The following is an 8900-nucleotide window of genomic DNA, read 5'->3' as shown; positions in this document are numbered from 1 at the left end:
GCATTGAAATACATCACTCTCAGGTCAGGAGAGGTGCCGGGCCAGTCTGTGCACTGCGATGCCATCCTCGCACCAGGACAACGGCATGGCTGCACCATATAACTGATCTGCTGCAAAAGTGTTGGTGACAGAGACCACCAGACATTTTTAGAGGTCTTGTGGAGTGCAAGTCTTGATGGGACACAGGTGTTTTGGCAGCACAAAGGGGAAGTACTCAATATTAGGAAAATAGTTTTATTGTTATGGCAGATCAGTCTAAGTAAATAGTGAATTCACCAGCAGAATAGCGAGTGCAGCTCTGAAGTATAATAAAGGATATTAGGGATCCATACAAAATAAGTAATACTAATGTATGAGAACACAACACTAAACCTGAGTTGTTCCTGTTACTAATCCGATGTGGCGAATCCTCTGCAATCTCTCTAGATATTGGATTTATTACAATGATCGTGTCTCACAGATCATTCACGCCTCACTACAGGTCAGGGAGACTGCATAAATTCTGCCGTTTGGCTGTTAAGCCTGAGATTTAGGCGCCTGATTTGCGATAAATTAACTAGAGCAAGGTTGTGAGTCCAGGCTCCGACGTCCTGATAATCGGGTTGACCGAGTTATTATATTAAGCTGTGAATTTTCGTCTTATTATGGTTGAGGTGCCGGCTTTATCTTGTCATCTGTTAGGATCTGGTTGCCCATCTGTCACTTCCACTATTTTCTCATCACTCCTTCATCCTCCACCACCTCTGACAATTTGCTTGTAGACTTCACGTGCTTGTGAAAGATAAGTGTCTTCATAGCCTCAAGGAACCCATAAGCTTTTGCTCTCACACTCTTAGCCAAGCACATATTCATAGGTTGGATCATTGGCATCTAGACCGCCATGTCTCAAGCCAACATCCCATGGGCTGAAGAGTGACGGCATCAAGATGGGGAATCATATGGGGCACCGCGCTCAGTACATTCACGTGGAGGGAGTTCCAAAAGTAAGTATGACCTTGTCTTTATAGACATCCGAAATCTCCTTCAAATGACCTACTGAGCATCCACAATGCCTCGAGTGTTGACCTTAACCTCTTAAATGCTCTCCATGGGGCTACACAAACGTGTCTCGTTCTCTACTCCCGAAATCTCCTTCAAATGACCTACTGAGCATCCACAATGCCTCGAGTGTTGACCTTCACCTCTTAGATGCTCTCCATGGGGCTACACAAACTTGTCGTTCTCTACTCCCGAAATCTCCTTCAAATGACCTACTGAGCATCCACAATGCCTCGAGTGTTGACCTTCACCTCTTAGATGCTCTCCATGGGGCTACACAAACTTGTCTCGTTCTCTACTCCTACTTTCTTCTCATCGGTCTCCCTGAATTGGTTCCCTGTTACATCTTTGTAACTTTTTTTTTTCAATGAAGAGAACTATTTTCGAACCATGGAAAATGTGCAGCGATATAGTTTCCACAAAGTACAATAATGGTATTGAGCACTTGTACAGCAGCATTTTGGATCACTAGAATAGAGCGAGTATGTTGGGATGCAAAGACCGATCTCTCAGCTTTATCCAGCAGAAGGCAGCAGCCACCTTGCAGATTGTCTTCGTCTGGAGAACAGACTTTCCCTGGCTGATCTTGTTCCTGATTGTAGGGCATTGTAGACTAATTGCCAGGACTATTAGTTTGCATCCAGTCTGTTCACATATTTATTTCACCAACATATTATGCAGCGTTGTACCGGGATCGTCATCGCTCACATTGGCTCTTGTCCATGTTGGTGCTCTGATTCTGTTTTTGGTGTGACCGTGTAAGCTTCATAGGTTGGATCTGAAGTCAGAACTGCAGAGAAAACTGAAGCCATTGCTCTATATGGATGTTGCAAAATACTTATCATTCAGGGTTTCTGTGGGATAGCGAAAAGTACAGAACAGCTGCATTCTCTCCATTTTTGGCGAAGTTGGGTACAATCTATTTTTCCCTGTTTGCGACATGAGACTAGGAGAGACGCTAATTGTATTCACCAGTCCTGCAATCTGATGGATGATTTCTGTACTTCAGGACGATTTACCTTCAGGTAATCATAGGAATCAGGACCAGAACGTGATCTGATGTGGTTGGAGACATTTACGTGAAGTCTTATAATCACCGGCTGATATGGATTGATACCGGAGACCCAGTCGGATCTTCTGCATCCAGAATTGATAGACCAGATGTCTGAGGGAGGAGGGCAGACTATTAATAAAACAGATGTTCTGAGGAGCCATGTGACATAATCTGTATTATACTCTCTTGGATGATCTCTGATACCCGCACATTCCACCTCTGGCATCAGTCACGCACAATCTATCATCGTCTCGGCTTCTTATTTAATTGCGTCGGCTATATTTTATGTTTGTTTTCGGCGTCATCCTTCGCAGTTCACGTCCTGCTCTTCTTTTAATACCTATATTTTGTTATCTTGTTGGTTCATCTTCTAATTAGTAGTGACCCTTCTTCAATCCTTGACTTGAAACCCGGTTCCTCCTCTATCTGGTTTTAGTCCATTGTTCCTTCGGAATCAGAGATTATAGTTTCTGATTTCTTTTTGTTGGCCCATTTTTGTTTTTTCCATTTATCGGGAAGAGGTGTCTCGCTTCTACAAAAAGGTGGGTGTCCGATCATACAATAGATGTGAGATCAATGTGAAATAGATATCAGATAGATGTGAGATCTTCAGAGATGGATAGGAGTGATATATTCTCATGTAGATAGAAATATATGACAAATGTGAGATCTTATGAGATGTGACATTGTTAGAGATGAGCGAAAAACAGATTTCATATAGAAATAAAACTCTAACGATGAGAGAAATGGATGTGAGATCAATAAGGAATAGATACCAGTTTGTGAGAGATATGAGGGAGATACCTGATACAGAAGAGATTGATAGATTAATATCTTAAATGTATAATGGTTTATGGCACATATGTAATGTGTCGTCTCTCTTGGTACTACCAGGCAGCAGGAGCCGTGTCTCGGTTCCTCAGAAAGCCTCCAGTATCGGATCCGGAGTTGACATTGCCGGTCATTACGCTTGGCTCGGGCATGCAGGGGCTCGGTCCAGCCTGTATCTTTCTACGTAAGGGCATTGCTGAGAAACAAGTGGTAAGGACACAAGGAATTTGGAATAGACAGACTTCATACATAAGCCACATCTATTATGTGCCTTCATGTCTTCTCTTTTTCTAGTACCGAGAACTGGGAACGGATGAGATTGAAGGTAAGCGTGAACTAATGACAGAATTGGAGAACCCGAAGACCTTGTGATTAGTAACTGTATACTTTATACATGGGTTATTACTATCAGTTATTCTTGGTCTTTTAATTCCTTGTAGAATTACGTGATGCCTTTTTGGAGTTTGACAAGGACAAGGATGGCTTCATCACCTGCAAGGACCTGGGGAATCTGATGAGGATCATGGGATACATGCCCACCGAGATGGAGCTTATAGAACTGTCCCAACAGATCAACATGAACCGTGAGTATCACAGGCTGGGACACTTATAGCCATCTCCTCCATTCTATCAGGGAAGAGAGGAGGGGATAATGAGAGGAGTAGTCAGGTCACCCTCTCCCTCCTCCATGTTCTCATCCTCTATTTTCACCCTTTTTCATCTCCAGTTGGAGGTCGTGTTGACTTCCAGGACTTTGTGGACCTGATGACTCCAAAACTCCTGGAGGAGACAGCTGGGATGATCGGAGTGAAGGAACTGAGGGATGCTTTTAAAGAGGTGAGAGGCTCAAACGTGGATCTAAAAAGATGACTAACAAGCAATATGGCTCTCGTATGAGAACAGGACTGGTGGTGATATTAGACTGCAGCCATCGTTTATCTCCATCAATGGCTAGAGCGGTGGTGCACATGATCAACCATCGGTCAATTAAAATGGGGCACCGCGGACCCCATTCTTGTAATCGTCATAGGTCCCAATAATTCGACCGCCAGTTTTCAATCGTCTAGACCTCGGACAAAGGGATAACACTGTGGCCCCATATATAAGAGCAGGTAAAGGCGAAAACTCAAACCAGCCAATCCTATTCCGCTTTACTTTATATCATTGGTCTAATTGGGTAAATGAAAGACTCTCAACTCTTCCCATTACACTCGTATTGTAATATATTCACAGTTCGACACTAACGGTGATGGCGAGATCACATTAGATGAACTTCAGCAGGCCATGCAAAGACTTCTGGGAGAAAAACTGACCAATAACGAAATTGCCGATGTCGTCCGGGAAGCTGATATGAATGGGGATGGGACGGTGGATTTTGAAGGTAGGAGGAGGTCTCCAATACCCTGTCCCTCATACCTCACCTCGCCTTATTCTCGTCACTTTCCGTCTGTCTCTCGCAGAGTTTGTTCGGATGATGTCGCGTTGAAGTCTTACTGAGAAGATCGCAGACAACCCGATATTGTTTTACCCTCACCATGCCGTATAATGTACGACGCCTCACAAGCCTCTGTGTCTAGTGCTTGGATGTAGCTGTGAGTAGGCGACCCCCTGATGTTATGTATAAGATCTGCGACCTCCACCGTTACTGTGAATAAACTTTATTCTGCTTTTGTAACTTGTGCCTGTGGTGTATTTAATTATCTTGTGACAATATGTGCAAAAGAATGGAATTTGGGATTTTTCGGACTGAGAGAAGGGGTATAATGTGCGTATGTAATGCATATAGTGGGTGAATTGGTGCCAGACAGTCAATAGGATCCTCAAGACAATTACTTAAGATACTGAGTGATATTAGTATGCTTGATGAACATTAGTACACAATGCTGCAATTATCTATTGCCCTCTCTGGAGGAAGGAATCTAGGAGGGAGCTGAACCAGAGCTTCACAACGACCTCCTGGGTAGCACTGCCAGGATCGCGGTGTTTGATCACCAGATTACGTAGACGGTTGCAGAGGAGGATCTATAGGCAACAGTCCTTGATGTTGCCACCATGTAATGTTCAACTTGTCTATCAGAGAATTCTCCTGTGAACCTCAAGGGTCCCTGACGATCTAATGGACAATATGTGTTCCCTGGTGATCTAATAGACAAAATGTGGTCCCTGGTGATCTAGTGGACAATATGCATTCCCTGGTGATCTAGTCGACAACATGATTTTATAATATGATAGTGAAAAATAATATTCTAACAATTCACTAGATGTCAGTGATAACGACTAGAGATGAGCAGCTGTTTTGAAAATCGAATTTGCCAGCTTCATCAAATGTTCCCCAAAAATTAGAATTGTGATACTGCAAAGCCTCTAATTGTCCGGAAAATACATGTACAGCACTCTGAGGTCTCCAAGGACGGTATTGAATCCCGTTTTGAGCTCTGTAAATGCAAACCCAAGTCTTACTAATGTCTAAGTAACCACAGCCTAGGGAAAACAGATGGTAACCAAAAGCGGAATTTGGATAATATGTACGGGTCTAATATTGGACCATTTACAGCAAGAAAGTGTGAAAAAATATATATTTCTTTCACAATATGCACACTTTGTCTTTTACATTTCTGAATCATGAGCCCCGTTTCAAGTAAGAAATCGGACAAGACTAGGCTGCCCGTTGTCTCCATATTTGTATATTTTAGAAATGGAATCATTGGCAAATGCCCTTAGGCAAAACATAAATTAGCCCTATTAGCAGACGATCTGTTATTATATGTTTCCTCTCCTAGAATTAGTCTCCCGTCTATATTAAAAGAGTTTGATAGGTTCAGTAGGTTGAGCAATTTTAAGGTGAACCTCCAGAAATCAGAATGACTTAATATAACCTTATCTGATCATGAGGTAGATCATCTTTTCTTTTCGTTGGAGACAACATTCCAGAAAATAGCTACGTATCAACGTACCTGCAGATCCTCAAAAAATATTTGACCCTAATCCCCCCCTCCCCCTCTCAAACGCTCCTTGGAAAAGGAGATTGATGCTTGGCGCGGTCTCCTGCTCTCATGGTTTGGAAGAATAAATGCTCTCAAAATGGATATTTTGCCTAAAATATTGTACTTCTTCCAGACCATTCTGCAGGATATGAAAAAATCCTTTTTTTATCAGTTTACGCAAAATAATGAGAAAATTTGTCTGGCACAATGGCAGCTCAGGGATAAGTCATACTAAAACGAATAGACTGGGTGGAGGCGATAGATGTTGTGCAGCGAATGGAAGAGATCAGAGCGTTTGACGACAGGTTGGGTGTTGAATGGTTTGCAAGTTGGCATCCATGGATCCAGTTTTAAGAGTCACAACATTTTCAGTCATGGTTAACACAAGGTACTCTTTCTCAGGTTTCCTAGCAGATAAGAGTTGTGGGGGGTGTTGGGTTTTTGGAATCCTACTTCTTTCTTTACCCCATTCTTTCCTTTTCTCTAATGCTTTCTTTCCCTCTCCTCAATTATATCTCATATTGACTTTATTCTTTTTCTCCCTCCTCTCTTGGGATACTTGAACAAAGTTGTGTACTACAACATGACTATGGATGATTCATTATAGACATACTGACATAACATTTGTATAGACAAAAAAAAAAGAGTGAGATTGCGTGTTCATTTTATTTTTTTTGTCTGCTTGCTAGGTTGCTTATTTTCTTCAAATGTTCATCGTGTAATATTCCACGATGTAATGAAAATTGTTGTGAACTGTTTAATAAAAATATATTGAACGCTACATTTCTGAATGATGAAGATTTCTCTTTTAAAATACTGAATTGTCCATTTCACCAGCAAGGAAATGCACTTTCTGTGACACACAAGCCTTGGTTTCAGGATTTTTGTTTAGTAGCAAAATTATGACGTTTTAAACGGCTTTACTTGTTGGCAATGTGTGAAGAATTAAAAAAAATAAAGGTTGTGAAGTTGCTGTTACTTCAGTGTATCTTGGATCAGTTAGTTCAGTCACACTGACTCCGTAGGTCCAGCACCATCACGTCATTCTTTGGATTGTTATTTAAAGGCTACTTTGAGGATAAAGTCACATACGCTGTGATAACTTCTTCGGGATGTCCTGACTCCCCACCCCACCTCGGAGATTACAGTCCTCATCCACCTTTTATTGTCACACTATATAGTCAATATAGAGGCACAAGATACCCAGAGCCGAATGTCTCCATGATGATACTATCATGCTGCAGTCCACCATACTGACTCGGGGCCACGGAATGTGATGGCGGTGTTCTCGCTGAGTGAATGCGGACGGTATCTGTTATGAACAGATAGTTTCCTGTTTATTATCGGAGCCTCGTCATCTCGTGCAGCTGGAGAACGCCTCGCTCCTCCCATGACTGAGCTGTGGATTTTCTCTTGAAGAATGATCCTATTTTCCCCTGCTTGTTTTTCCTTACCTGCCTGGTCTATGTAGGTCACCTACAGATGTGACTGTCTGACTCCCCCCAAAATCCTCAAGCGTCGATCATTTCCCTGCTGTCATGTCTTATGTCACCCAACTTTCCACAAACCCTGGGTGGTATATACTCCTGCAGATTGTCAGAGAGTTTGATCTTCACAAGAGGAAAGCTGCAGGTTGTCAGTGATCTTTGTTTCATGTGCCGTTGAGACAAAAAAAACCTGAATAAGGCTACGTTCACATTTGCGTTGTTGGGCGCAGCGTCGTCGACACATACCGACACATGAGTCATGCGCCCCTATCTTTAACATGGGGGGTGCATGGACATGCGCCGGTATGCATTGTATTGCGTTTTATGACGCATGCGTCAATTTGACGCACCTGATAGGGCGCGGATGACGCTACTTGTAGCGTTTTCCCTGCGCCAAAATTCATGAACATTTCTAGTTTATGTCAACGCATGCGTCAAAAAACGCAGCGTTGTGTATATGCGTTGTTGGTTGCGTCGACGACGCTACGCCCAACAACGCAAATGTGAACGTAGCCTAAGTTGTCTTGTACTCTGGTCCTCCCCCAGAGCTGCATATACAGCAGTGTGACATGTGAGCAGAATTGTGCATGCTGCTCTGGATGTGACTGGAGTCGACATGGTGTGATCCAGGATGAATCGGGAGAGGGAGGGTAACACGTATTTGTTACTTTTCACCTGTAACAGCTCAAAGATTAACACAAAGCTTAATCAGCGGTTAATATTTCCATTAAAATACTCTCATCCTGCCAGGAAAATTCCACTTGGAGCAGAGCTGACAGTTACATCGTCAACATACTCGTAAAATCGGTGATGGCGGCATCCACAGCACCGTACAGAATGATTACATGACTCTAATCACATCCGGGGCTGCACTCGCGATTTGTCAATGTTTTTGACGCCCAACTTATTAAATATGGGAAACCTTACTTGATAACTTTTTCAGCCAAGGATCTGATGTGTAGTCTCTTTTACAACCTCATGCCTTCTTGCCTTATGTTTGGTCAAGCACAAGAAATCTTCTAGAAGAGCTGTTTCCGAGAATGTTTCTTTGCCGACCTTGAGATTTGCAAACTTTACAGCCAACAACACAAGAAGTGAAAGTAAACCAGAAAGTAGAAACACCTGATAGACAGCGAGGGAAAGGCGTATGCTAACACTATACAAGAAGGTATACAGTGAATAATACTGCCATACAGTGACCATACAGATCCGATACCAGGTGTATAATGCTGCACTGCAGAATATTGAGCAAGAATACAGAATATGTACTCACAGGTTCTTTCATTTTTCTCTCCATCCGGCCCAGACTGCTACAATGACTTCTGACAACTGCCGAGTTTGCTGCCAAGACATCGTTAGCCCCTCATTAATACAGCCATCCCCAACCTCTGTAGTAACAAACTCAGAACCCATAACAAACTCATAAATCAATCAAACCAGACCCCTACATTCTTCAAAGCCTAGACCAGATGTTTAGATCCCTTCAGACCCTTTATCAGATCATTT

The 8900-nt window shown here is 42.7% G+C and overlaps 1 protein-coding gene across 2 annotated transcripts; it reads left to right on the top strand.

Moving 5' to 3' along the window:
• Positions 1-836: 836 nt before the first annotated feature.
• LOC138645536 (calcium-binding protein 5-like) lies at positions 837-4598 on the top strand. 2 transcript variants are annotated; one of them, XM_069734926.1, is made up of 7 exons: positions 837-983; positions 2987-3133; positions 3218-3248; positions 3364-3507; positions 3651-3760; positions 4157-4304; positions 4384-4598. In XM_069734926.1, exons 1-7 carry the CDS (start codon positions 927-929, stop codon positions 4407-4409), a joined length of 663 nt encoding a protein of 220 aa, XP_069591027.1. In that variant the 5' UTR covers positions 837-926; the 3' UTR covers positions 4410-4598. The 2 variants fall into 2 exon arrangements, with proteins under 2 accessions (XP_069591027.1, XP_069591028.1); XM_069734927.1 differs by lacking the exon at positions 837-983 and adding an exon at positions 1639-2634.
• Positions 4599-8900: the final 4302 nt, after the last annotated feature.

The sequence above is a fragment of the Ranitomeya imitator genome, chromosome 7 (genome assembly GCF_032444005.1).
Source record: "Ranitomeya imitator isolate aRanImi1 chromosome 7, aRanImi1.pri, whole genome shotgun sequence".
Lineage (NCBI taxonomy): Eukaryota > Metazoa > Chordata > Amphibia > Anura > Dendrobatidae > Ranitomeya > Ranitomeya imitator.
This window is presented reverse-complemented; position numbering and strand designations above follow the sequence as displayed.

Excerpts from the sequence above, each read along its gene's own strand:
- LOC138645536 (XM_069734926.1), top strand. The coding sequence starts at position 927 with ATGGGGAATCATATGGGGCACCGCGCTCAGTACATTCACGTGGAGGGA. Across the intron at positions 3,249-3,363 it reads GGGAACGGATGAGATTGAAG|AATTACGTGATGCCTTTTTG; the intron begins GTAAGCGTGAAC and ends AATTCCTTGTAG. Across the intron at positions 4,305-4,383 it reads TGGGACGGTGGATTTTGAAG|AGTTTGTTCGGATGATGTCG; the intron begins GTAGGAGGAGGT and ends TGTCTCTCGCAG.